This window comes from Sapajus apella, unplaced genomic scaffold (assembly GCF_009761245.1).
Source record: "Sapajus apella isolate SASKATOON/1434 unplaced genomic scaffold, GSC_monkey_1.0 scaffold14, whole genome shotgun sequence".
Taxonomy (NCBI): domain Eukaryota; kingdom Metazoa; phylum Chordata; class Mammalia; order Primates; family Cebidae; genus Sapajus; species Sapajus apella.
In genome coordinates this window covers 9,547,349-9,574,848 of record NW_022436954.1, presented here as the reverse complement: position 1 = coordinate 9,574,848, position 27,500 = coordinate 9,547,349, and the positions used below count along the sequence as shown (strand labels likewise).

Genomic DNA, 27,500 nt, shown 5'->3' with positions numbered 1-27,500 from the left:
ATCTCCCAGACTGCAGGCCAACCTTGTGTGAGCTGTGGGTATTAGTCAAAGGGCTTAACCTCTCCCTGCCTGTTTCCTTGTCTATAAACTGCTATAAAATAATAACAGTTCTTGTCTCATGATATTGTTGTGAGATTTAACTGAGATTAATACCTGCAGAGGGACTAACGCAGTGCTCACACTGGGTATGTGCTCAGTAAATAGTAGCTACTGTCATCACTATCAGTGCTGATAAGAACAATGCCAATAGCAAAGGCAGGCATTGTGCATAGTAAGTTACAGCTCCACCAGGCAGCTGTCATCTTCCCCATAATACAGGTGGAGAAACTGAGGTACAGAGAGATTATGGGACTTGCCTGAGGTTACACAGCTAGAAAATGGTGAGGCTGGGAACTAGCTCAGGCAATCTGGCTTTGGAGCCCTTGCTTAACTATTTTTTTTTTTTTTTTTTGAGACAAGAGTCTTGCTCTGTTTCCCAGGCTGGAGTGCAGTGGCATGATCTCGGCTCACTGCAACCTTCACCTCCTGGGTTCAAGCAGTTCCCCTGCTTTAGCCTCCTGAGTAGCTAGGATGACAGGCATGTGCCACCATACCCGGCCAATTTTTGTATTTTTGGTAGAGACAGGGTTTCACCATGTTGGTCAGGCTGGTCTCCAACTCCTAACCTTGTGATCCTTCTGCCTCAGCCTCTCAAAGTGCTGGGATTACAGGCATGAGCCACCATGCCCAGCCACTTAACTAACTGTTAATGCTAGGCTAGGCTGCCTCTAGAATTCAGAGATTGGAAGAGGTTAGTCAAGGAAAGCTTCCTAGAGGGGGTGAATTTTGCATGATGTTTTAAAGATGGGGGAAAGTGTGCCATGGCAGGCAAAATGAGGGAGAGCATCCAGGCAGTGCTGAAAGAAAAAGAGCGGGGCTTCCAGGGTGGGCCCCAGTACCTCCTGTGAATGGGGCTTCTACGGTGCATTATGTAAGGAGCTCTCCATGCTGAGCCCTTTATGCAGCTCATCCATTTCATCCCTTTGTGAGCCGCAGCCTTGTTGTGAGACCATTCTACAGAGGAAGAATCCAAGTCTCAGAGAGGGTGGGTCACCTGCCCCGGGCCATGCTGCTGGGGTGCAGAACTGGCACCACACCTGCAGCCCGGAGTAGCTGGCTCAAGCACCCTCACCTGGGGAGCGGGCTGCCTGGGCCCCCTGCCTGGCAGGAATTCTCCCCATCCCACCCTCCTGCGCCTATGTTCGGCTTCCCATGGACCTTCCATGTCAGCTCACCACTGCAGCCACAGCCTGCTCTGGCCACCTCCCAGCCCAAAATGTCAGGTCTTGGTGCCAAGGCCCTGGAGCCCATTTTCCCTCCCAGCCCAGCTGGCCACCACCACCCATCCCACAGTGCTCTGGGAACCCTGCTTGGCCAGCACACTGTCCCTTCATCAGGCCCCTGGAAGGTGGGACACTGTCTTAGCATGTACAGCTGCCCAAGTCCCTAAGAGCCAGCAGGTCCCCAAAGCAGCAAGTCCCTGCACCCTTCCCTGCTCCCTTCTTGCAGCCCTGAAAGACCCTGTTGCCCTCCTCCTCGTGGCCATCTGCCTTAGGGAGCCAGGGTTGGAGAGTGGGAAGCAGTCCTTAGACACGGGGAAGAGCCAAGAGGCTCAAAAAGGGCCCGGCCTGTCCTTCCTGATGGGCGTTAACTGCCTTGAATTCATCTGAGGGTCACCCTTGCCTTCCTCTCCTGACCACCCGGCATCAGGCTTTTAAGGAGCCAGCACATGGCACAAAAGCAAGCCAGCCCCTTCTCGCTCGGTTTGGAGGTCTGCACTTTTCATGTTGGATCTGTTATCTTTATGTTCAAACACACTGACTCCAGACATCCAGCCTAGGAGGAACCTCGTGAATCACTGGCCCATTGCTCTGCCTTTGCGTACAGACTCCTGGAGACCCCGATTCTCCATCTGAGCAGCCAGATCCACTGGGGGTGGCATTGGGGGGTAATAATAGACAGAGAACAGACCATGTTGGGGAGGGGTAGAGCCCTCCCCCCACCTAGGTATCAGATCTAAGGAACTGAGAAATGCAGAGCCTCATTCAGCCCCATCAGTTTCCTGTAAATACATAGGTATCTGAAATCCTTTCTGGGGAAAAGCAGGTCTTTCTGGAAGGTCTGTTCCAGGCCTTAGAATGAGATGACAGAGAGGCCCAACACCCTGCTGACCTCTCCCAGGGTTTGAGCCTTTGGACACCTGAGCTGCAGCATAGCCCCACTTTAGGCTCCCAACTCTGAAGTCCCAGAGCCTGCCTGGGTCCAGTCTTCCAAATGCCAAGGAGCCTCTCCACCGCTCCCCACCTCCCTCTTCGACCCACTCACCCGTGGCCAACAGCACACACCATCTGAGGCTAGCAGGAGTCTGTCAGGGAGTGCCCCTGCTAGCCAGCAGCCAGGCCACTGGCCACCAGCTTTGGAATGGCCTGGGCTCTGTTCTCCCCCAGACCCCCCTGTGGGAACGCTTTGGTAGGGTCCTGGGAACAGGCTGCCCTGTTTCCATAATGCCTGGTCCAGCCCACTGACCTCACACATACCGCCTCTCCCGCTTTGCAGGCACCGCTTAGAGGAGGGTCAGGCCACCAGCTGGTCACGCCGGCTCAAAGTGTTCCTCTGCTGCACGCGGACGAAAGACTCCCAGTCAGTAAGTACTGGGAGGTCGCTCCCCTCTGGCTCACATCCTGTGGTCAGGTGGTTTGGGGGCCGTTTGCTCCTTTGGCAAAGTGGGATGGCGCAGGGCTGGTGGGAAGGAGCAGGGTTTCCAGTGTGAGCAAATACAGCCTGCTCATACGGGGGCCTGTTATTCACTGACTCACTGGCTCTAGCATTCGAGACAGCGTCCACTTGCTTTGTCAAGGGAACAGAAAGCTGTGAAGACTTTGTATCAAAGCCCTTGGAACTTATACTCTAGTTTAGGAGAAGAAATACTCAAAGTCAGGGTGACCTGAAGACAAAGAAAACTAGCGTTTCACCAGCAGCAAATTAATCAGGAAGACCTGGTAAAGCCAATAGGTACTTAGCACGGTCCCAGATGGGTGCACATAGTCAGTCTTCAGCACCTGGGAGCTCAGAAAAGTGGCCAGAGGGCCAGACCTAGCCAAGGCACTTGCAGAAGGAAGACAGGGCCAGCTGGGGGTGGCCCCCAAGGGGAGGGAAGGGAGGCAGGCCCTGGGGTCCTCCAGGAGCACCCCACAGTGGGCAGGGACTTTAGAGATCATCCAGTCCCACCCCTCGTTTTACAGATCAGGCAGCTGAGGCCCAGAGAGGTGGAGTGACTTGCTCAGCGTCCCACAGCTAGTTAGTAGCAGAGCCAGTGAGGTCAGGAGACCACTCCTCCCTGAGGCAGACAGCAAAGTGCCTTCCACGGAAGCCACCGGGAAGCCTTGAGTGGCTCCTGCCCACCAGCGTGCCCTGGTGAGCCGTAGAGTGAGTAATCCAGTGGAAGAAAGCCCCCGAGTTTCCCTGGTGGGTGGGGAGCACCCCCTTGGGTCTCTCTGGGGTGGTCTGAGGGGTCTGGGCCGCAGGCAGGCCAGGCAGAGGGTAGAGAGCCGGCCCCTGGCAGATGGAGGCTGGGGCTGCTGTGTGGCGGGCACACCCACCTCTCCAGGCGCGTGGGTAGAGCTGTGACTGTTGTCAGCATCTGGGGAAAAGGCAGTACCTCGCAGCGGAGCCCCAGGGCAAGGGTCCCGATAGGCACTGACGGTCCCAGGGGCCAGGTCCAGTCCCAAGCACAGTTTGGTTAGCCTGTGTTGTGTTGCTTACACATTTTAATTGGATGCCAGCATTTAAAAATCAGGGCGTTTCCATAAACTCCTGCACTTCTGAAACTGGGGAAGTGGGCCCTCTCCCAGGGCCGGTCAGCTGGAGCCGAGCAGTAGCTGGCTCTGTTTTGCTACATTTGGCATTTGAGTTGGCAGCCCTTGATTTTTCCACGACAAGTGCCAGACACTCAGGGGCGAGACCTAGTGAGACAGAGTTCATTGCCATGTGGTGGTTCCCACCTCAGCCCCTCCTGACAGGTTAGGGAAGAGGCTCTGGGCTGCAGTGTGGGGCGGGGAAGGGAAGACAGGTGCACCAGCCAGCAGGTCTCGCCTCCTGCCCTGAGGCCCAGACGTACGCTGTCCTCAGGCCAAGGGACTGGAGAGAAGCTGTGGGGGGCCGCTGGGCCAGCGAGAACACCCCCTTCTAGGGCACATTGTGGGGGTCACTGAGTCAGCAGCCTGTGGGTAGCTGAGGGAGGAGGCCTGAGACCTGGCAGGCTCCACAGAGGCCTGAAGAGGGACCTCCAAGGTCACAGCTGGTGGGTCCAAGGGAGCCAGGAGCTTAGCTTGGTTTCTCTGCTGGAGAGAAAGGCTAGAGGAGAAACAAACCGGAGCCACCGGCCTTGATCCCAGTGTCTGGGAAAGTGAAAAGGAGTGGCTCAAGTTGGCACCTGCTCTAGGTAGACAGTGGGCACCCCAGAAATTCCAAGCTACTGCCAGGTCTAGGAGGCCAGAGCCCTGGGCAGGGCCCTCAGGGTCACAGGAGCACAGGGCCGCACGGGGTCAGGCTCAGCGGAGACTGCGGAGGTGCCAGGGAGAACCTGCCCGGGGGTCCCCGAGAAGACACTTCTGCGGCCTCCCAGCCCAGGGGGATTTACTCCTGGCCTCTCGTCCTCTCTCCTGCTCCCCTGCCACTGCCTCCTGCCTTCCTGGACTTCGTAGGATGCCTACTCAGAGATCGCCTACCTCTTTGCGGAGTTCTTCCGGGACCTGGACATTGTCCCGTCCGACATCATCGCTGGCCTGGTGCTGCTCCGGCAGCGGCAGCGGGCCAAGCGCAACGCCGTGCTGGACGAGGTGAGCCCCGCCAGCCCCTCCTCCGTGACCGCCCCACACCACCCTCCTTTCGGGCCCCTTCCCTGCGGCCCCTGCAGCAGAGGGCTTGCTCCCACGCAGCTCCGCAGCCACCACGCGCCCTCTTGCATCTTGGAGGCCACCTTTTGCCGCGGGCCCCCCCTGCTTTCCTGAGCTTATCCCTTAGCCAGGCTTTCCGTGACCACTACTGCAGGGACTTTCCGGGCCCTGCATGGCTGCCTCTGGAGCTGGCCCTCAAAGGACATCTAACTGCAGGCTTGGTGGGCACCGTGAGCTCCCGAGCCAGCCTTCTGCATGACCACTCCGTGCCCCCACATCCCCACCAACACACCAACCCCAGTTAGGGTTTCTCAGCATCTCATAAAAATACCTCCCCACCCCCCACTAGGGGCCAGGAATGTCCTCAGGGGCTTGATGTTTTTGGGTAGAAGGGGAGCATCTGGAAATATGGAGAAACCTCAGATTTTGGAAAAGTGGCTGAATCTTGGAAGAACTAGAAGCTGCATGCTCCTTTGGGCTTCTTGGCCTTTGGGAAGCAGGCAGATGCCAGGGCCTGGGCCCCCTTTCCCGGCCATGCAGCCGGGCCTGGGCCAGCCGTTGTCCGTCTTCACCTGCCCGTCTTACAGGCAAACAATGACATCTTGGCCTTTCTGTCTGGGATGCCAGTGACAAGAAACACCAAGTACCTCGACCTCAAGAATTCGGTGAGTCAGAGATCACCTCCCACCCCACCCACCCCATCCCCACCCCTCCCTCTCTGCCACAATGACCTAAGCAAACCCCTCCCAGCTGTCCTTGCAGTATCAGCCACATTGCCCCCGCCCGGTCTCCCTCCCGGCTCCCTGGAGAGCCTCCCTGTTCAGATCATGCCCTTCACAAGAACCACCCACCTCACACCGGTTCTACAAACGAATCCCCTGAATTCCTTTACCAAGTTCAGAAGTGTTTGGTCCTGGCCTCTTGAGATGACAGGGTGAGCTGCTAGGATTTTTGCTGCTGCTGTTATGAAACGCAGCGGGCGTAGAACTTGATTTCCAAGCTTTTTTAGTAGAGGAACCTTTTCTCAAGTGTCTTTAGCGGAAATCCAGCATGTTACAGGGAAAGGTGCTGCCAGTACAGTGCTGGGAGAGCCCAGCCCCGCGCCCAGCACAGCCCAGGCTGGAACCACAGCTGGCAGCCGGGAGGAACAGGCCCTGCCTCGGGACGCGAACGGTTAGAGTGTGCATCTGCTCTGATGCCGGTCGCTGCAACCCCCAGCAGGCCCCTCATCTGTGAAATGACACTGGGCACAACTTCCACCAGAGCTGTGCTGGGAGGACATGAGCCATTCCCATCACAGTGCCGGGGAGCCACAGTGCCAGCCAGGATGCTGATGGAAAGAATTCCATCTCTTAGAAATCTGTCCTTTAGGCCACGTGTGCCATCTCGCACCTGCAATCCCAGTACTTTGGGAGGCCGAGGCGGGAGGATTGCTTGAGGCCAGGAGTTTGAGACCAGCCTTGGCAACATAGTGAGACCCCGTCTCTACCTCCCGCCCCCCAAAAAATAGTCAAGTATGGTGGCACATGCCTGTGACCCCAGCTACTTGGGAGACTGAGGTAGGAGGATTGCTTGAGCCCAGATCAGGGCTGCGGTGAGCTATGATTGTGCCACTGCACTCCAGCTGCACTGTTTCCTAAAAAGAAGAAAAGAAACCCCAACACTCAGTCCCTTAGAAAATCCTCTGTCCGCCCTGTCTGCCCCTACTCTCCCACAAAGCAGGCATTTGGATCCTTTCTAAAAGTAGCCACATCCATAGTGGGTGCCCCAAACAGCCCATTTCTGCTTGCCAGGCCCTGCCCTGGCTGCTCTCACCACCCTCTCCCTCCCACGCCTCACAGGGAGCAGGGAGGGCAGGCAGCTGTGACTCCCATCAAGCAACTCCCATTGAGGTGCCAGGGTCACACCTGCCACCTGGCAGAGGCTGCCAGGGCCCGCCCCGCCCCCGAGGCTGCAGGGAGCTCCCGACAGGGAGAGGATGATTACCTTCCCACTCTCGTTCCTGAAGAGCAGCCAGCCTGGCCAGGGATGTTTCCATGGGCCTCGGGGCCCTGATTAAGGTGCCACCTATTTCACTTCACAAGGTGACTAATCACCCTCTTTAACTTTTACAAGGTGGCTAATTCCCTCTCTCGGTGCCTGGGGCACTCGGGAAAGACTGGAAGCTGGCAGGCACTTTGCTGGGACACCCCTGCCTCTTCCTCCCTCCACCCTAGCAACCAATAACCTCCTCAGTGTCAACAGTGGCGGCAGGGCCTTAGACACAGTGGCTTTCAAACTGGCACCTTTCTCCCGAGAGATCCCAATCTCCCATAGAGAGATCCCAGTCTCGCACAGAGAGATCCCAGTCTTGCACAGACGCAGCCCCTGCCTGGAGCCCTGGGAGCCTGCAGCTGTCTGAGTCAAGCTGAGGGCTCTCGATGTTTGCAGACAACCCGAGGGCCAGAGATTTGGTGATTGGCCTCTGGGCCCAGCAAGGACGTCCTGCTGCCCAAGCCCACACAGCCCGCCCAGCTGGAGGGCCAGGACCTCTCAGGGCTACGTTTTCACAGCACCAAGGGCCCTTCTCAGGGCTGATTGCTGGGGGTTGGGGGGGATTACTACTCATGCCCCTCAACTCTTCCCTTCTCTGGAAAACAGGCAAGGAAACCGACCAAGTAATTTTCTGACCCCAAATCATTAATTCTGAGACTGGAGCAACAGGACGGGTCTCAGAGGACTTGTGTCCTGGTTGCATGGAGATAATTAGGGAAATGCAATTATCGCCTGGAGTAGTGTCCCTCCTGTAAGGCCTGGGCCCCGCACCTCCACAGGGGACCAGCAGCCCCTCCCTGCCTGGGGGTGGGTCTGCAGGCTCCCACCCTGGGGAACTGCTGGGCCCTGAGGCTACAGGCAGGAAGGGCAGGAGGTGACCGCCCTCTGCCTCCTCTCTTCTAGCAAGAAATGCTCCGCTACAAAGAGGTCTGCTACTACATGCTGTTCGCCCTGGCCGCCTACGGCTGGCCCATGTACCTGATGCGGAAACCCGCCTGCGGCCTCTGCCACCTGGCTCGGTCTTGCTCGTGAGTACCCCTGTCCTGTCGCCCAGCGATCGCGCCTCTTCTCCCGGGTGCTGTGTGAGGAAGGGCTGAGGTAAGGGGCTGTGCCCACTGCCTTGCCCTGACTGGCTGCTTTTCTGCATCTTCTCTGGGCCTTTCTAGTTCTGTATTATCCCTGAGCAGTGAAGCTGTGGCCTTTGAAATCAGTGATGGGTTTGAATCCAGACGTTGTCACTTGCAGCCTTGGGCTAGCGAGTCTACCTCTCTGAGGCTCGGTTTCTTTATCTGCGAAGTGGAGATGTTGCTGCATGCCTCGTAGAAGTTTTTGGAGAGGGCTGGATGAGATATTGCATAACTCCCACACTGCTGCCCCCCCTCCCTTCTGGCGTTCTCTCTCTGCCCCCTCAGCCATTCCCTCCTGCCCACATCTTCCCTTCTCTCGGCTCCCCTCATGTGCTCTGCCTTTCTGGAAAAAAGGGCTTTCCTGGCAGGGAGGCCCCATCCATAGAGGTCTCTGAAAAGGCATCGAGAAGGCCCATTAGTTAAAGGCTGCAACCTTCCGGGGGATCTTGGAAAGGCCTTAGCCCCCAGACCTGGCCTGCAGCCTGGCCCCGCCCTCAGCCTACCACTTGGGGGCTGGGTGGACTCTGCTCTCCTAAGTGGGCCAGAGACGGTCACCTGCTCCAGGAGGAACCCCCTCCCTATCCTGGGTGTCTCCACCCTCAGCTCATGCCAGGAAGAAGGAGGACAGCTCCCTGGGCTTCCGTTCTGGAAAGGCTGGCATGCTGGGCGGCAGCTTCTGTCCTCTACATCCCCGCCCTTGGGACCCGCAGCAGCCACACCCACTCTGCAGAGCCTGACCTGTCCTCAGAAAGCTGGGCGGCTCTGGGGGGGGCCTGATTCTCATCATCCATCTGGCGACTGATCAGAGAGGACTGGAGCCCCTCATGCCCCCTTCCCGTCTTTGTCAGCTGCACGTGCCTGGCATTCTTGCCCGCATCCCTGGGAGTACCAGCCATGGCAGAGAACTTCTCAAAATGAGCCCCAGGCTGAGTGCTGAGACCTGGGCTCTGGCAGGCCTTGTTCCATGACTCACTGGCAGTGTGGGGACATCTCTTGGAGCCTCAGTTTCCTAAATTGTAACAGGCAGTATCTCTCCTGCCTGGGTGTTTCAGAACCCAGGGCGTCACTGGCAGGCAGGGCTCTTTTGATGCCCTGCAAACAGGAGGGATGCTGGTATTTGCATTAGGTGTCTTAGTGCTGCAGAGAGAGCAGAGTCCTTAGACCTCATGAGGGCCCAGCCAGGCCTCTGCCTGAGAACCAGGTGCCTGTGGGGCAGAGAGAGGCAGGCTTACAGCCCAGGGTGTTGGGAGGACGCCAGAGGCCAGTGCCCTTCTCAGTGCCCCAGCCTGTCCACAGCAGCCTGGCAAGAGGGAAGAGGGCTGCGCCTCTGTCTTGGGCCCAGGCCTCTCCCCCTCTCTCCCATGGGCAGCAGTTCTCAGCCCATGCAGAGTACAGCGAGCCAGGCCTGCTCCTGGCTTGGCTCCAGCCCTGCCCTGGATGACCCCAGGGCCCTCCCATCCAGGGTGCTGGCCCTGCTCCCCTGACTGGTTCCCCTGGCGTGAAGATCACTGACTCGGAGGCAGCCCTGTCGCTGGAGAAGCGGGGAGACACGTTTTATTAAGCACCAATTATAGGCCAGACCTTTTCTGCATCTTGGACCTTTGATCTCACACCAGCCTTGTGACGTAGCTGTCAGCACCTGCTCTTACAGAGGAGGAAACTGAGGATTAGAATGGCCAAGTGCCCTCCAGGCCCTTGGGGTCAGGAAGTGACACAGCAAGGCTTCAGACTCAAGCCTCCAGCCTCCAAAGGCCACGCTGTTACAGCCTCATGCTCAGCTGAGGTTGGAGTAGGAACAGCTGCCTGAACACAGTAGTCAGCCACTAGACCCTGATTGCCAACACTTGACCTGCAGTGTGGCAGACCATGCTCTCCCATCATACACCGGGGTTGTCCCCCCTACGCCCCGTGGCTTTCTTAGTGAAGCCTCTCCCCATTGGAAAGTGTGTAATAGTCACCCAGGTGATGCTCCAAGTAAAGACAAACTTCCCAGCATCACCGGAATCTAAGATTCCTAATAAAATCTCAGCTGTCATCCCGTGACAACCGGCAGGCCCAGTCACGTGGGCGCAAGCTCCTAGTGCCTGATCAGTGGGGTGCTGGCTCCCTCTGGTGGCCAGAGGCACAGCTGCACCTAGCTGGGTGCCCAGCTCCAGGGCTGCCTCATTCATTTCTTCAGGGAGGCTACTATGTGCCTGGCACTGTTTGTGTGCCCAGAATACAGCAGTGAACCTCTCTGAGGTGCTCACTGCCCAGCAGGGAGATGGACAGTGCATAGACAAAGCAATAAGACACGTGGTGGAGCAGATGGGCGCTTTGGACCCACATAAAGCTGGGTGCCTGGTCGGGATGGGGAGCGCTGGGGCCTGGAGAGCCCTGGCTGTTGGATGAGGTGCCAGGAGAGACCTCACTGTGGTGGGACATTTGAACAGAGGCCCAGAGGGGCCAGGGCCCAGGCCACACCGCCTCAGGTCTGCTGCTGCTCAGGTGCTGCTGACCACACCGGCAGCAGGTCAGAGAGAACAGGGCCTGGTGGGTAGACAGGGCATTGCTGCAGGGGCTTAAGAAGAAAATGATGTGGCTCGACTCACCTTAAAAGGGCCAGTTCATTGCTGAGCTGAGAGGGTAGGGGCAAGTGCAGGGAGGCCAGTCAAGGCCACCAGGGCAGTCCCAGGCAGATCTGCCAGGGCAGGGGCGGGGGAGGAAGGGAACACCCAAAGTATGGCTCTGAGTGTGAAGGGAGGCTGAGCACGTGTACTGACTGAGTAGCATGGCCGTGGGGGTGAGGGCTGAGGAGCCACAGACAGCTGCAAGCCAGAGCCCAAGGGGCCTTGGGAAGACCTCAGCAGGGCTGGGGTACGCAGCAGGGATGAGGTACACAGCAGGGCTGGAGTACACAGCAGGGCTGGGGTACACAGCAGGGCTGGGGTACACAGGGATGGGGTACACCGCAGGGATGGAGTACACAGCAGGGCTGGGGTACACAGCAGGGCTGGGGTACACAGCAGGGCTGGGGCACACAGCAGGGATGGGGTACACAGCAGGGATGGGGTACACTGCAGGGATGGGGTACACAGCAGGGCTGGGGTACGCTGCAGGGATGGGGCACACGGCAGGGATGGGGTACACGGCAGGGATGGGGTACACGGCAGGGATGGGGTACATAGCAGGGTTGGGGTTTGGGAGCTGGCAGGTTGTCAGGTGTCCAAGGGAGTGTTGCCTAGGCCATTGGATGGACGCATCTGGGGGTCGGGGCGGGACTGGGGTGGATTCCTGAGTGTGCAGGTGGTGTCCAAACACAAGACTGCATGAGTTCATGGTGGAGCCACTACTCCTAGAGGGACCCCAGGGCCTCAGTGTTGGGGATACCGGTGTGTAGGCACTGCCCAGGGGAGTCCCAGAGAGGAGGGGGCCCCAGCCAGGTGAGGAGAGGGAAGGGCCCGAAAGGTCAGGTGCTGCCGAGAGCTCGGTTAAGAGGAGGGCTAAGAGTGGCCTGCAGATTTGGTCGCATGGTCACCAGGACTTAGCGAGGGCGCTTTGGGAGAGGCAGTGGGGCTGAAAGCCCATTGGAACTGCTTCCAGGGATGATGGGGGGAGAAAATGGTTCCCTTGGGAACTCCCTGGCCCTGAATTCTCTGCCACCCCCCAGGTGTTGCCTGTGTCCTGCGAGGCCACGGTTCGCCCCTGGAGTCACCATCGAGGAAGACAACTGCTGCGGCTGCAATGCTATTGCCATCCGGCGCCACTTTCTGGACGAGAACATGACGGCGGTGGACATCGTCTACACCTCCTGCCACGATGCGGTGAGGCCAGGCAGGGCGGGCAGGGCTGGGGCCTGACGGCCTGGGGTACTGAGGCTGTCCTTCCAGGCCAGCAGGAGCCCTTGCTTGGTTGGTGCTGGCTGGTTGCAGCTTCCAGGCATCCCCAGCTGGGCAGACCAGAGGTGGCCCCCTCGTCCTCCCCAGACCCTGGCCTGCACCACCTCTGGGGCTGGGAAAGCAGACATCAGCCCCACACCCAGTGTTGGGGTTGCTGGGCCCTAGCCCTCCGGGGAAAGGAGGTGAGGGCAGCAGCAGGGAGGCTTCGGGGAGCGGCAGCTATCACCTGGACTCTGCGAGTGGTGGCACTCAGGGCTGCCAGAGGCAATGAGGAGCTGGGAGGGCAGACCAGGCCTGTGGCTAGGGATGGGAGATCCGCAGTGACCCTGGGAGCCCATCAGCCTCTCCAAGGGCAGAGGCCCCGTGGCTGGTGGATCCGGACTTCCTGGCCAGGAAGGAGACCTGCCTGGTCACCTTCCCTGAGTCTGGCCTCACCAGGGCTGCTCAGGCTCACGAGCTGCCCGCCTCCTAGGTCTACGAAACGCCCTTCTACGTGGCGGTGGACCATGACAAGAAGAAGGTGGTGATCAGTATCCGGGGGACCCTGTCCCCCAAGGTACGCTACCTGTGGCTCCCAGCCCCCGGGGGTGCCTGCCTCCCTCTTTCTGACCTCTTCAGCCCACCCCTCACCTGTCTCTTCTCTCCCCAAGGACGCCCTGACTGACCTGACGGGTGATGCTGAGCGCCTCCCCGTGGAGGGACACCACGGCACCTGGCTGGGCCACAAGGTACCCAAGTCATGGCCCCAGGGCCCCTGGGCTTCTTCCCTCCTCTGCCAGCATGCAGAAGCATGTGTTGTTGGGGGTTCCTCCCTGCTCGCTGGGTGCTGGAAGAGATGGGTCAGAGGCATGGATGAGTCTGAAAGGCCCACTGCTGTGACCCCACAGCCCTGCCCAGCCCAGAGCCTGTCCATGGAAAAGCCGGAGAGGCAGCCGAGAAGAGCTCACAGCAGCTCCATTAGCCCCACCGCCCCTCTGAGCCTTAGTGCCTACCTGTGAAGTGGAAATGACACGATCAGCGAGTCCACCAGCCCCCACAGCCGGGCTGTCACCAGGCCCAAAGGGGAATATGAACGGGGCAGGGTTCCTGAGCTACAGGTCACTGTGGTTTTGCTGGTCACTGGGAGGCCTCCCACTAACCCTGCTTCTGTTCCTGCCCACCCAGGGAATGGTGCTCTCAGCTGAGTACATCAAGAAGAAACTGGAGCAGGAAATGGTCCTGTCCCAGGCCTTCGGGCGAGACCTGGTGAGGCATTTTCCACGACACCAAGCCCTTGTCAGACCCGGGTCCCCCTCCTCCGAGGCAGCAGAGAGAGGAGAGGATGGATGAGTGATGGAACCTCGCACCTCCCACGAAAGCCAGGCTCCCGCCACCCCTTCGAGCCTGGCTCCCAACCCCTCCTCTCTTGTGCCAGGGCCCTCGGGCAGCCTGCTCTGCCCCACCTACAGTCATCGGGCACCTGATTCATGCCAGACACCCGAGGCACGACGATGATTCAGGGCAGGCGGCTTTTCAGCGTGATAGCTGCAGAATCATTTGTCAGAAGGAAATATGGAGAGGCTCAAAATATAGAGCAGAGAGGTGCCCTCTAGGGCGCCTCTCTGCCTGGGGGGCTCTGAGCCCTGCCCACTGGCCATGGTCTGTGCAGGTAGCTCCTGAGGTGCCACCCGCTGCCCCTTCCAAAGCAAAGCAGGCTCTGGCCTCAGGAGACTTCAGCCTAGTAGTGAGGGTAGAGGGATGGGGTCAGGTAACCACGATTGTAGCAGAGTAATGACCATAGTGATAAAAAGCTCCATCCCCGCTACAGATGCAATGAGTAGAGTGAGTGAGCCACTCCTGGAACAACAGGAGGGCTGCCCCAAGCACAGAACCCCTGAGCAAGGTTTTGAAGCGTAAGTAGGAGTTCATTAGAACAGTCTGGCTAAGCAGTTGCTCTGTGGGGACCTAGCTTGGTTCTCTCTGCCCCAGCATTCACACGGCACAGACATGATCCCAGGACTCTGGGAAGACCCCTCGGCCTCCCTTGGGTTGGCTAGACCTTCACTTGGCGGCAGCGGGCAGGGCTCTCAGACTTCTCTCGGTCTCCAGGGTCGTGGAACCAAACACTATGGCCTGATTGTGGTGGGCCACTCCCTGGGTGCGGGCACGGCTGCCATCCTCTCCTTCCTTCTGCGCCCGCAGTACCCGACCCTCAAGTGCTTTGCCTACTCCCCCCCAGGGGGCCTGCTGAGGTAAGCCATCTGAGTTGGCTGGGGCAGCTGGCACCAGTGGGGGCTGAGGGTTGGCTGGGGCTCGGGCTGGACTGGGAGTCGGAGTTCTGATCACGTGGAGGTCTGGGGGCCGGAGAGTGGAGGGTGGAGGTCTGAAATGCCATGTGCCCCCGGGATCCACCCAGCAAAGCCTTGCCAGTGGAAAAGACAGAGCAGGGAGGAGGCCGCCCAGCCTGCCACCAGCCAGCTCCCCAGGAGCCAACCCAGGATGCAGGGCAGGGCTTGCATCTGGCTGGACCCCCGAGTCCAGATCACCACTACCCCTCCCCCTTGGCCTTAGCTTCTGCTTCGGCTTCCCTTGCAGTGAGGATGCGATGGAGTATTCCAAGGAGTTCGTGACTGCTGTGGTTCTGGGCAAAGACCTCGTTCCCAGGTGAGTTCTTCCCCATGCTGCATGGTCCCTTGCCAGGCTGTTTCTCCCTCCTCCAGGCCTCTCCCCGGCCCCCACATCCGTCTCACTCCGATTCCCATCTTTCAAGGGACTCCACGCCCCTTCCCACCCTTAGTTGCCCTGTCAGTGGAGAGAAGCCCAGGTGAACACACGTGCCGGCGCCCGCCCTGCCTGTGCTCCTGCTCCTCGACTCTGCCCTGGGGAGCTGCTCTGTGGACTCCTCTCCACCCCATGACCCTGCAGACTTGTCTTCTTGTTCCCGGGGCTGGGATGTGTCTGACCCTCTGCTCCTTGCCCCGTACCTCTCATAGCCCTGACCAGGCCTGGCTGACGGCCCTGTCTCACTCCCTCCCCAGGATCGGCCTCTCCCAGCTGGAAGGCTTCCGCAGACAGCTCCTGGATGTCCTGCAGCGAAGCACCAAGCCCAAAGTGAGCCCCCACCTGGGCACCCTGCCTCTGTGCAGCCTCGCCCGTCCCTGCCCTTGTCCCCCACTGGTTTCTTGGGCAAAGTACAAGAGGCCCTGCCATGGGAGGCCAGGGCAGCATGTGGCTGCTGTCATGGGAACTTGAGACTGTCAGACCCTCAGCATCCCCAAGCTCAAGCCATCCAACCCCTGTCATTGTGCAGATGGGGGAACTGAGACCCAGAGTGGAAGGGATTTGCATTTGCTCACAGAGCAAGTTAGAACAGAATCAGGACGGGAACCAAGGGGCTCCCGTCACACTGACCTGGGAGCTGCCCACAGTCAGAACGATGCGGAAACTGAGCGGTGAGGAAGGGCCTCTGCCAACGCCGCCGAGATTCCCCAGGCTCAGGGAGGGCTGGGAATGAGCTGTGGAGAGGATTTGGGTACAGTTTGTTCTGATTTTCTGCTGTGGCCAAGAGGAGAGGGTCAGCCCTTCCTAATCCGCATCAGGTCTCTGGAGGACATGGCGGGTGGGTTGGCCGGGTGGGTTGGCCAGGTGGGGGTGGGCGCGCGGTGGCCAGACATGCCGAGGCAGGCCGGGGCACAGGAGGAGGAGCGGGTCCACTGGGTAGTCACCCGTCCTCACCCCCCGCCCCCTGCTCTGGGTGGGCCCTCAGCCCATTCACTGTCTTAGCCCCGTCTGGACCGTTCCCAGCTTTGGTGCCCTAGACTCTATGCAGGCAGGGCCCTGGGCCAGGTACCAGGTGCCAGGCGGTGAGCAGGGCAGCAAAGCTTTGTGGGGCCGTGTCTGCCTGGAGGAGCCTGGTTCCGGGGAGGTGGAACGGCTCCCACCAGATTAATTCTGGGCCTTCGTCAGGCCAGGCCTGGCAGGTCCAGCAGGACTCAGCTGTAGGGTCTGTTTGGCCTCAGACTTGCGGAGTGACCCAGAATAAGTCCCTTCCCCTCACTGGGCCTGTCTCCCCATCTACCAGATGAGGGGTTGGCTGGGCTTCCAGCCCCTTGGCAGCCCTGAAATTCAACAATTCCATGTCATCTGTACTTGGCACCTTATTGGCCGTCTGGCCACCGTGCACCTCAGCCACTGCCTCTTCAGGTGGGCACCGACGTCTAACGCTCCGGCCACTGCCCTTCCCCTGCCCTTTGCCATCTCGCCCCCCACCTCTCACCTCCTGAGCCCCCCTTCTCAGCACCCTGCCCCTGCCCCCCAGCCAGTGCCACTTAGCCCTGCTCCATCTCCCCCGTTCCACCCCACACAGTGGCGGATCATCGTGGGGGCCACCAAATGCATCCCCAAGTCAGAGCTGCCTGAGGAGGTAGAGGTGACCACCCTGGCCAGCACGCGGCTCTGGACCCACCCCAGTGACCTGACTATCGCCCTCTCGGCCAGCACCCCACTCTACCCGCCCGGCCGCATCATCCACGTGGTCCACAGCCACCCTGCAGAGCAGTGCTGGTAGGTTCTGCCAGGGTCTGCTGCTGCAGAGGGCCGTGGCGGGGGCGGGGCAGTGGAGGGCAGGGCCAGCCTTGGCTCAGTTGCCCCTCGGGGCTGGGGGTGGAGGCTCGAAGAAGATGGTCCAGGGCCCCATGGAGGCCTTCCTCAGCCTCAGGCCCTGGAAATGGAACAAAAGGCCAGCCCTGAGCAGGACTCCAGGTTTCTCTCTCCATAGTCCAGCTTCACCTCCGGTGTCAGCCTTCCCTGGTGTCCCCCACGGCAGCTCTCCCGCTCCTGGTCCATTTAAAAGTGGGTACCCTGGAGGGCTCACCCCTCAGGCCCTGGCCGGCTCACACCTCAGTTGTCAGTTGTCACTTGGCTTTACCAGGGGGATTCCTGGGAGACAGCTGTGAGCCAGGTGGGGGCCGAGGCAGGAGCAGAACAGGAGAGGCACGAGGGCAGACCTTTCCCACTCTACGTGCCTCCAGACGCAGGGCCTGGCTCCTCCCTCCAGGGTTGGCTGCCTCCCCTGACACAAGCTGGCGAGCTGGGCCCTGCCCTAGGTGGAGCCAGCGTGGCCCAGGCCAAAAGCAGGTTGAAGGCTGCGGAGGGACTGTGGCTGAGGCTCAAGGTCAGCCTTTCCCAGGCTGAGGGCAGGACAGGAGCCAGGCCGGGAACACAGCCCTGCTGCCAGGAGGCCCTAGCACCAAGGACCAGGCCACCACCTCACCCTCAGCTCCCCTCTCTCCATGTCCCTCTCAGCTGCTGTGAGCAGGAGGAGCCCACGTACTTTGCCATCTGGGGCGACAACAAGGCCTTCAATGAGGTGATCATCTCACCAGCCATGCTGCACGAGCACCTGCCGTATGTGGTCATGGAGGGGCTCAACAAGGTGAGGCAGCTTGTGGCAGGACTGCTCCGGGGAGCAAGGCCTGGCGCCCAGCAGAGCCCCGCAGGCGCCTTGCAGTTCGGAGCACTGCCCCGTTTTATAAGCAAGGGTGCTGGGGCTCAGAGAAGTTAGGTGGCTGGGCCAGAAAGCCCCACTCAGACACTTCACCCCCATGCCCCTGGCTCTTTCCACATCACCACGTTGCCCCATGGTGGGGAGGAAATAAGGAGACTCCCAGGGGCCTGTCTCTGAGGCGGGCTAAGCTCAGAGGCCCTGAAGGGCACCTGCCAGACGCATGGGCAAGCAGTGACAGCCACAGCCATCCCCTGGCTGCAGAAAGGCTGAAGGCAGCCAGGGCAAGAGCAGGAGCCAGGCTGTGGGGCGCATCGTGACCAGATGGGCAAGTCTCAGGCCTTGGGGAGCGGTGACCTCAGGAAGAGGAGAGTGGGACCCAAGTGACTCCATGAGGCTCTGCTTGGCCTGCAAGGCCTGGGCCCTGGCTCCACATTGGCCCCAGGGTGGGGTCTGCCATCCCTCCCCTCCCTATCCGCAGCCTCCCCATCCTGTCCTCAGGTGCTGGAGAACTATAACAAGGGGAAGACTGCTCTGCTGTCTGCTGCCAAGGTCATGGTGAGCCCTACCGAGGTGGACCTGACTCCTGAGCTCATCTTCCAGCAGCAGCCACTCCCCACGGGGCCGCCCATGCCCACTGGCCTCGCCCTGGAGCTGCCGGCTGCAGACCACCGCAACAGCAACGTCAGGTGAGCTTGGCTACTCCCAGGCCCCTCCAGGGTGAGTGTGGTTCAGAGCACGCAAACTTGTATGCACGTGCGTTTTGTGCACGCACCAGGCTCATCTCTGCACATGTGCATAGGAGGGATCAAACACACCCTCTGTGCTCCAGAGCTCTCTCGGTGTGCCCCAGCTGTCCCCCAGCCTCCTGTCCCTGAAGCCCATCATGAGCTAGGGGACATTTAGGTACACAGACCCACAAACCCTGGGCCACAAAAGCACAGATTCACTCTTACACGCTTAGACCCAAACAGATGAGCACCTGTTTACTTACATATTTGTATCTAAGCTTACACATATGCATGTGCACACAATTGTTAGTTATAAGTATACAGATCACCCCCTACAGACATGCACATGTATAAGACACACACCAAGACAAAAGTGTAGACACAGGTATACAAGGACACACGTGGGCAGGCAGCCACACATGTCAATGCATGAATACACCTGTGCTTAGACCCAGGCACACGGGTGTAGGGACATACATAGGCCAGCTGACATACACAGACATGGCCTACACACTCATACACATGAACAGAGATGCACACACACGCTCACAGATGCACACACACGCTCACAGGTGGGTGCATGTGCAGGCCATAGCACTGTACCCATTCACATACTCTTTGAAGGGTGCGAGGCTCTTAAGTGGTAGTCCTTCCAGGGGAGGATTGTCCTGCCTTTCTAGGACCTTCCCACCCAGGCCTGTGCCCTTGGTCACAGATCCGGCCAAGAGGCTGCTTCTTGGCCCTTGGTAGGGACACCTGGACATCTCTCCCTGCCATTTGTGCCTTTCCTGTGGCGGCTGCCCAACCAGATGAGGGAGCCAGTGTCCATTTCCGGCTGCAGTGACTGCTGCGAGCCACCCGCTCCCTACCGTGTCACTCACCCCCCTGCAGGGTGGTCTGCGGAGCCAGGGGCTCCAGGGTTCCCCGTCCAGCAGAGGGCCGCAGCCCATGGGAGAGGCAGGAGGAGACCCGAATGAGGAAGGAAGTGATGATATCTCTGGGAGCGGCACCCAGGGGTGCTCTCTCTGAGATTGGGGTGGAACCAATAGGGCAGCTCCTGGCAGGGCCCTCTCCCTTCCCTGTCTCCCTGCTGCCCCCTGTCCCTCTCTCCCTCCCTCTTCTCTCCCATTCCACTGTGGCCCATGAGTGAGCCTCATTCTCGAATCGGTGCAGTGATGGGGGTTCTGGTGCAGGGAACCCCAGTGGCACTCCTGAAGCCCCAGTGCTGCCTGCAGGGCCTTAGACCCTCAGGCACCCCACCCTGGCTCAAGCTGCAGCTTGTTTGTCTTCTACCTTGGGTTCTTGTGAGTTGTTTTTTAAAAAATAAGCATTCCCAGCCAGGCGTGGTGGCTCATGCTTGTAATCCCCACACTTTGGGAGGCTGAGACGGGTGGATCACCTGAGGTCAGGAGTTCAAGACCAGCCTGACCAACATGGTGAAATCCCCTCTCTACTAAAAATACAAATAATAGCCAGGAGAATTGCTTCACTGGGGGAGGTGGAGGTTGCAGTGAGCCAAGATAGTGCATTTGCTCTCCAGCTTGGGTGACAGAGCAAGACTCCGTCTCAAAAATAAAATAAAAACAAAAATAAATAAACATTCCTAGCTGTATACGGTGGCTCATGCCTGCACTCCCAGCACTCTGGGAGGCTGAAGCGGGTGGATCACTTGAGGCAGAGGGTGCAGTGAGCCACGATCGAACCTCTGCCCTCTAGCCCGGGTGACAGAGCAAGACTCCATCTCAAAAATAAAAATAAGAAATAAGCATTCCCTGGCCCAAACCATTCAACAACTGCTAAATGAACTGTATCCCTCATTCCCTGCAAGCTCATTTTAGCTAGGGAGCTGGGTGGGGTTCAGTGCCCTCTCGCTTCAGAGTCTCACACCCCTGCTCTCCTCTCCCTCTGCAGGAGCAAGTCCCAGTCTGAGATGAGCCTGGAGGGCTTCTCGGAGGGGCGACTGCTGTCTCCCGTGGCTGCGGCGGCGGCGGCTCGCCAGGACCCGGTGGAGCTGCTGCTGCTGTCCACCCAGGAGCGGCTGGCTGCAGAGCTGCAGGTCCGGCGGGCGCCGCTGGCCACCATGGAGAGCCTCTCGGACACGGAGTCCCTGTACAGCTTTGACTCGCGCCGCTCCTCGGGCTTCCGCAGCATCCGAGGCTCGCCCAGCCTCCACGCTGTGCTGGAGCGTGACGAGGGCCACCTCTTCTACATTGACCCGGCCATCCCCGAGGAAAACCCGTCCCTGAGCTCACGAACTGAGCTGCTGGCGGCTGATAGCCTGTCCAAGCACTCGCAGGACACGCAGCCCCTGGAAGCGGCCCTGGGCAGTGGAGGCGTCACTCCTGAGCGGCCCCCTAGTGCCGCGGCCAACGAGGAGGAAGAGGTGGGGGGCGGCAGTGGCAGGCCGGCCTCCCGAGGGGAGCTGGCGCTGCACAACGGGCGACTGGGGGACTCACCCAGCCCTCAGGTGCTGGAATTCGCCGAGTTCATCGACAGCCTCTTCAACCTGGACAGCAAGAGCAGCTCCTTCCAGGACCTCTACTGCATGGTGGTGCCCGAGAGCCCCACCAGCGACTATGCCGAGGGCCCCAAGTCCCCCAGCCAGCAAGAGATCCTGCTCCGTGCCCAGTTCGAGCCCAACCTGGTGCCCAAGCCCCCGAGGCTCTTTGCCGGCTCGGCCGACCCCTCCTCGGGCATCTCACTCTCACCCTCCTTCCCGCTCAGCTCCTCTGGTGAGCTCATGGACCTGACGCCCACGGGCCTCAGCAGCCAGGAATGCCTGGCAGCTGACAAGATCCGGACTTCTACCCCCACTGGCCATGGGGCCAGCCCCGCCAAGCAGGATGAGCTGGTCATCTCAGCACGCTAGCACCCCCGTCGCATGGCTAGCCGGGCCCGGGCAGGAGCAGGTGGCTCTGTGGGCAGCTCGCGGCTGCCCCCTGCCGGGCAGCTTTGAGAAAAGACCCCAAGGGGCAGTTTAGCCTCAGGCACAGGCATTGCTGCTGAGCTGGGGGTCCGCATCCCTACCTCAGCTTAGGACCCCCAGAGCCAAGGTGGCTCCACAGATGGGGAAAGACGGAGAAGGATGTGGAGCCAGGGCTGCCTGCTGGGTGGGCCACACTCAGCCTCTCAGCCTGACTGCCCTCCATGGGGGCGTTCTGGCACCCACTGTTCCAGGGCAGGCCACGGGCAAGCTGCCTCCATCACTGCCTGCTGGCTGCTGTCCCAGGGCCCAGGTGGAGAGCAGTGCCCCCAACACACATTCTCACATGTGGTCCAGGCCGGCCTCTGCCCTGGCCACCCCCCAGATCTGGTGCCTGCTGGCCAGCCCCCTGGGGTGCCCCTGCCGAGGTGGCCTGCAGTGCTGTATATGTTTACAGAAGCTGCTGGGCTGGGCTCAGGGTGTGTTCTGGGCTTGCAAGCCCCTCGCCTGATCATATGTTCAGTAGCCCTCCTCTAAGCAGGGCCCGAGGCAGCCAGGGGCCTGGAGAGGCCAGAGGAGGGTGGGGTCAGGGCCGCCCCTTCTCCACCTGGTGCCCCTCATGCTGCCTCCTCTGCCCATGGGTCCTAGTACCCAGGCCTGCCCTGCCTGCTGGCTACTTCCTGGCTTCCTGGCTTCCCTTCTACCCCCAAGGATCCTGGCCACTCGAAGGGTGGTGGGCACTGCTGTGACCACCCCAGCTGCAGAGTCACTGCCCTGGGAGGAAGGAAGGCACTGAGAGCCCCCTTCCTTGGGGGGCCCCACCTGACCCCTTTGGGTCAGCCCCACCATGCCTAAGCAGCTCTGGGCCTGGGATCTGGAACCGACAGCCCTGCCCCTCTCAGCCTTCCCTCCTCGCTGGCCTGGGCACCCTCCTGGGAAGCAGGCCTTTCTCCCTCCCACTCCCAATGTCCTGTTGGTAGGAGGTGGGGCCAAGATTGGGATATGGTGGGCCTTGGCTGGAGACCCCTGTCCACTGCCCAAGGAGGGGCCAGGGGCTGGGAGTGGTCCCAGTTTAGCCTGAGGTCCCCATAGAGGTTCCTCCCCTGCTGGGTTTGGGAAGCAGCTGGGGAGGTAGCCCCTGGTGTTTCCCCAGAAGAGGGGTAGGCGGGTGTGCATGCTAGTGTTGGCGCGTGTGCATGTGCATGAGTGTGCACCATTCCTGAGGAAGGGGCTGCTGGGGCTGCCCACCCTACCTGCCCTGCCTGCCTGCTGCCCCTCCTAGCCTGCCAAGAAAACGGTCAGAGAGCATGATGGGGCCTGGGAGGCAGGGCCGAGGGACAAGCTCAGCTTTAGACACCATCTGTTCCCATTGCGCCTACTGTTCTGACCCGTTTTGGAAAACTGGCGTGTACCAAGGCGCTGACCGCACGGCTGACCGCCTGCTCGTGCCTTCATTCTGCGGTGGCATGGTCCCTCCCACTCTAGCCCTGCCCGCAGCCTCCCTGGGTGGCCTCGGCTCCCCTGACCAAGAGCCCCCCATCTCACAATCACTGGTACCCAGGGGCCTGAAGCCTGGCCCCTGGCTCCCCACATAGCTGGGACTGGCCTGGATGGCTGTCCTGGGGATCCCTGCCCACCCTGACAGAGGGGACAGAGACCTGGGAGCTGGGCCTCCCCTTATCCTCTGTAACTCACACCTTCACCAGACTCAAGGACGTCCTGCCCCTGCTGAGGCATAGTTTCAGCCTAGCACAGAAGCAAGACAAAATCAGTGACCCTTAGAGCTTAGAAAACGACTCCATTAGAGGAAAGATCTGACAAGCACCCCGGCCAGTCACAGGAAGAGACTTGATGTCTGGCCTTTTAATTCCTCCTCTGCCAGGGTGGGTCCTGGGACTGCTAACATAGGCACATCACTCATCCCAGGACTGAGCCATCAGGGACAGACCCCCCCACCCCCAAGGCTGCAGCCACACCGTGTTGCAGGCTTGGGGCTGGGGCAGGCTTGGGCTCAGTCCTGGGCACCCAGGGGGCAGCCCACCCCTAACCTGCCCCCTACCCACCTTGCCCCTGAAGAATGGGCCTGCTGCACGTCTCCCTCCTCCACCCCATACCACACTGGGGGGTCTGAGCCACCCCCCTCAGCCCAGCGCGGCTCAGACTGACCCCCATTCCATCCCCAGACCTGCAGCACAAGTGCGAAGGCCTGTCCACCCAGGGCCCGGGTGACTCCATATGCAATCGGTAGTGAGCAGCCGGGCCTCGCAGACCCTCACGCACTCTCTACGTGCCATTCTCCCCAGACTTTTTTGTACTTAATGTATGAAAGATCCAAACTAATATTGCTGTAAAAAGGAGAGACAAATTAATATAGCTTATTCTATAAATATATCTGTATATAAAGGTTTCTGTATATTGTATAGAGCTGTGTATAAACTGGATGTAGAAGCACGCTGGCTGCCTTGACTGTCTGTCTGCATCAGGTGGGGACTGGGCAGAAACGGGATGCTGAGGTGGCAGCAGAGCAGGGGGTGGGTGTGGGGCGGGGAGCAGGGGGACCTCTGCCACTGTTCCCTGGATGAAACAGAAAGCCTCAGGGGGAAACGGCTTCCTTGGGAAGAGCCCGTTTTCACCCCCAAGACGCAAGGTGTGTTTGGGTGGTTCAGGTACAGCCCTTTGGCTGTGCTGGGTTAGAACACTGCTTCTCAAAGTTCACGGTGCTCATGACTCACTGGAGCGCTTGCTAAAATGCAGGTGTGAGTACAGTGGTCCGGGCTGGGGCCCAGAGTATAGATTTCTAACCTGCTCCTGCTCTGCCAGTGCCCTGCCCCAGGGCCACACTTTGAGTTGCAGGGAGGGAATAGAAGACCCTCGAAGCTCCTTGTGAATGGAGGCAGCCACTTGTGCTGTCCTGCCTGAGAGATGTGCCAGGGGAGCACGCTCATATTACGGGCTGGAAAGATACAGTTTACTAGCCACCCCTTCCTCCCAGGGGGTCTGAGGCTCAGAGGGGATGAGGTGCCCAAGACTGCCGAGCTGGCGATTAGGGGACCAGGCTGGTCTGACCATCGCCACCTCCCTCCCTCACAATGTGGACAGCCAGGGAAGGCAAGGATGAAGATCCCAGTGGGACAGCACTGAATTGCAGGAGCCACTAGAAGTCTTTGCTGAGGGCTTTCCTAAGAGGGCACAAAATACCTGCCCAGGCGCAGTGCAGCCCAGGGACCCCAGCCCAGCCTGGCTTGGCTGGAAGGCCCAGGCGGAGGAGCCTGCCCCCTCCAGACAGCAGGTGGCGCTGTTCCTCCAGCCAGTCCCACCTTGGCCGCTGAGTCCCGCCCAGGCACTGACCTAGCCAAACTGACCAACCTTTCCCTTTCCCCCACCCTGCCCCCATCTCTGGCCCCCAGTGCCATCTCTGGCCCCCAGTGCCAGTGACCCTACTTGGTGAGGGGCTGGGGAGGGTGATAGAAGAATACCCTCAGCCAGGTGCGATGGCTCACGCCTGTAATCCCAGCACTTTCGGAGGCTGAGGTGGGTGGATTACTTGAGGTCAGGAGTTCGAGGCCAGCCTGGCCAACATGGTGAAACCTGGTCTCTACTAAAAATACAAAAATTAGCGGGGCATGGTGGTGGGCACCTGCAACCCGGGAGTGAGGCAGGAGAATTAATTGCTTGAACCCAGGAGGCGGAGGTTGCAGTGAAACAAGATCACACCACTGCACTCCAGCCTGGGTGACAGAGCAAGACTCCACCTCAAAAAAAAAAAAAAAAAAGAAAAAGAAAAAAGAATACCCTCTGTCTTAGAGCCTGTCTTCACCCACAGCCGCTGAACAGAAGAGGAAATGGCCAAAAAAGGTGAAGACCTGCCCAAGGTTACATGGGAGGTGGGGACAGACTGGGGACCGGAATCAGGGCCTCCCAGCCTAGGACTCTGGCCTCCACCGCACCGGATGGTTTTCAGAGGTTCTTTGCCCTCAGTGGTCTCACTGGTCTGCAAATTATCCTGTCCAGTGAGTGCAGCGCAGGCGGAAGAAACTGAAGGCCAGGGAGGGTCTGTGGCATGCTTGTGGCCATGGCCAGGGTGTGGCATGGGGAGGGGCTTGAGAGGGAGGTGCTGGGAAAGCCTAGAGAGGCACTCTGCCTCTAGGTCCACTCAGTACCTGCAGCCGCCCCCTCCTGTCCCAGTGCCTCTGCAGTCAGGAGGGGAGTCTACCCTGTGGGCCCCCACACTCAGATGTGCCCTCAGGCCCTAGTCCAGGCAACCTGCACCCCCAGCCTCACTGGCTTGCTGGATTGACACACACCCCACTTTGAGCCCTCCTCTCTTCCTCTTCGAAATGGCCTCATGCCAGTGCTGTGGTGGGTCCATGGTAGGCCCAGAGCGTCTTGGGGTGGGGAGGCCAGGAGATTCCCAGGGTGGGGCGGGTAGGTGAGTCCCGGGGTGGGAGGGCAGGTGAGTCCCGGGGTGGGAGGGCAGGTGAGTCCTGAGGTGGGAGGACAGGGCTCTACCTTCTCCTGGGCTGGCCTCCATGCCCATTAGCCACGAACCTTCAGGTCCCAGCATCCCTCTCCCCAGCGCTGCCTTCTGTCTGTCACCTCCTCCTGGCCCTACTGCCACTCAAGGGCCAGTGATGGGTGCTGAGAGCTGACCAGAACTGGAGACGGCAGCATTTACCCAGCACTTTACCTCCACTGTGAGGCAGGGATACTGAGCGTGCTTTATAGATGAGGCATCTGAGGACAGAGGGCAGGCCTTGGGGAACAAGCAGAGCTGGCCACAGGGGACAGCCTTGTCGTCTGAAGTAGGGCTGAAATCTCAGCCCCTCACTCACTGTGGCTCAGTAGGGAAGGCGGGGCACAGATGGGGACTCATCTCCATTGATGGGACCCCCTCGCTCCTGATGTGCCAGTCCCCTGGGGCCCTTGCACCAACCTAGCCACCTTCTTGCCCCAACCTCAGCCTCAGCAGCTTGGGCCCCAACTTCATTATGGAGTTGGCCAGTGGCAGCCTTGACTCTTGGCTGAGTCCTTGAGTCTGGGACATTTCAGCCACCTCTTTCCTCCAGTCCAGAGATAAAAATCCCTGGGGACAGCTGCTCCTGTGCTCAGTGACCAAGTGGAACAGGGGAGATGGCAGGGCCTGAGCTTCCTTAGCCGGGTCAGCTCGTATGGGATTAACAGGAGGCTCCATTCCGCCCTGTCCAACTTCAAGGCTACTCCAGAGACTGAACTACCTATAATCTTAATCCATTACAATGCGATGGAGTTGGGGTGTTAGGGAGAAAATACGAGTCTTCCCTCCTACCTGCAGTGCTTGCTGACCAGGACAAGGACACCGAGCAGCTCAGCGGATGGTGGTGAGCCCTTAGATGGTGGTCAGTTACGCAGCACTCGGGATATGGAGTGCTTGGAGTGGTGGGTGCATGGAGGCTTACAGAGAAGCTGGTCTGCGGCTGGACCTAGGCAGCTCATAATGTAAATTCTTTTTTATTTTTATTTTTTGTTTTGAGGCGGAGTTTCGCTCTTGTTGGCCAGGCTGGAGTGCAATGGCATGATCTGAGCTCACTGCAACCTCCACCTCCTGGGTTCAAGCCATTCTCCTGCCTCAGCCTCCCTATTAGCTGGGATTACAGACATGTGCCACCACGCCGGGCTAATTTTTTTTTTTAAGATGGAGTCTCTGTTGCTCAGGCTGGAGTGCAGTGGCACGATCTCAGCTCACTGCAATCTCTGCCTCCTAGGCTCAAGCGATTTTCCTTCCTCAGCCTCCCAACTGGCTGGGAATACAGACACGTGCCACCATGCCTGGCTAGTTTTTGTATTTTTAGTAGAGACAGGGTTTTGCCATGTCGATCAGGCTGGTCTCGAAATCCCCCCTCTGCGTCCCAAAATGCTGGGATTACAGGTGTGAGCCATTGCGCCCGGCTAATTTTGTATTTTTAGCAGAGACTGGGTTTCTCCATGTTGGTCAGGCCGGTCTCAAACTCTCGACCTCAGGTGATCCTCCCACCTTGGCCTCCCAAAGTGCTGGGATTACAGGCACGAGCCACCGCGTCCGACCAACATAAATCCATTTTTAAGAATCGTATGGTGTAGGCGGGTATCTACGTTGTCCACCGGCAGGCCTGGCCCTGGGTGGAGGAGGGGCGGGGTGGAGAATAACAATTGTCTTAAGGGAGTCTGCGGAGGGAGAAAAACCTCTGGGGTGTATCAGCTGGAAAAGAATAGGCGTCTCAGTGTGGCCCCTCTCCCCCCTCTCAGCCCAGCCCCTGCGGGGGTGGTGGGGGAGCTGCAGTCAGCACACACAGCTGGGGCCTCCAGCAAAATCCCATTCTATATATCTAAGAGCAACAGCTCCAAGAGTGGCCCCCAGAGGGACAAAACCTCATTG

The 27,500-nt window shown here is 59.5% G+C and overlaps 1 protein-coding gene across 5 annotated transcripts in view; it reads left to right on the top strand.

The window, feature by feature from the left end:
• Positions 1-23,560, top strand: part of DAGLA (diacylglycerol lipase alpha) — a 70,052-nt gene extending 46,492 nt beyond the window's left edge. For 3 of the 5 annotated variants that reach the window (XM_032283182.1, XM_032283184.1, XM_032283183.1), the window contains 15 exons: positions 2,596-2,683; positions 4,743-4,877; positions 5,522-5,599; positions 7,872-7,996; positions 11,745-11,898; positions 12,446-12,529; positions 12,624-12,701; positions 13,138-13,218; positions 14,062-14,204; positions 14,548-14,616; positions 14,991-15,063; positions 16,319-16,515; positions 17,257-17,386; positions 17,957-18,144; positions 20,098-21,055. In XM_032283182.1, the coding sequence (XP_032139073.1) occupies positions 2,596-2,683; positions 4,743-4,877; positions 5,522-5,599; positions 7,872-7,996; positions 11,745-11,898; positions 12,446-12,529; positions 12,624-12,701; positions 13,138-13,218; positions 14,062-14,204; positions 14,548-14,616; positions 14,991-15,063; positions 16,319-16,515; positions 17,257-17,386; positions 17,957-18,144; positions 20,098-21,055 (2,581 nt within the window). Of the gene's footprint in view, positions 1-2,595; positions 2,684-4,742; positions 4,878-5,521; positions 5,600-7,871; positions 7,997-11,744; positions 11,899-12,445; positions 12,530-12,623; positions 12,702-13,137; positions 13,219-14,061; positions 14,205-14,547; positions 14,617-14,990; positions 15,064-16,318; positions 16,516-17,256; positions 17,387-17,956; positions 18,145-20,097 lie in introns of all 5 variants that reach the window. The other 2 variants (XM_032283181.1, XM_032283185.1) reach the window with 1 other exon arrangement.
• The last annotated feature ends 3,940 nt before the right edge of the window (positions 23,561-27,500 follow it).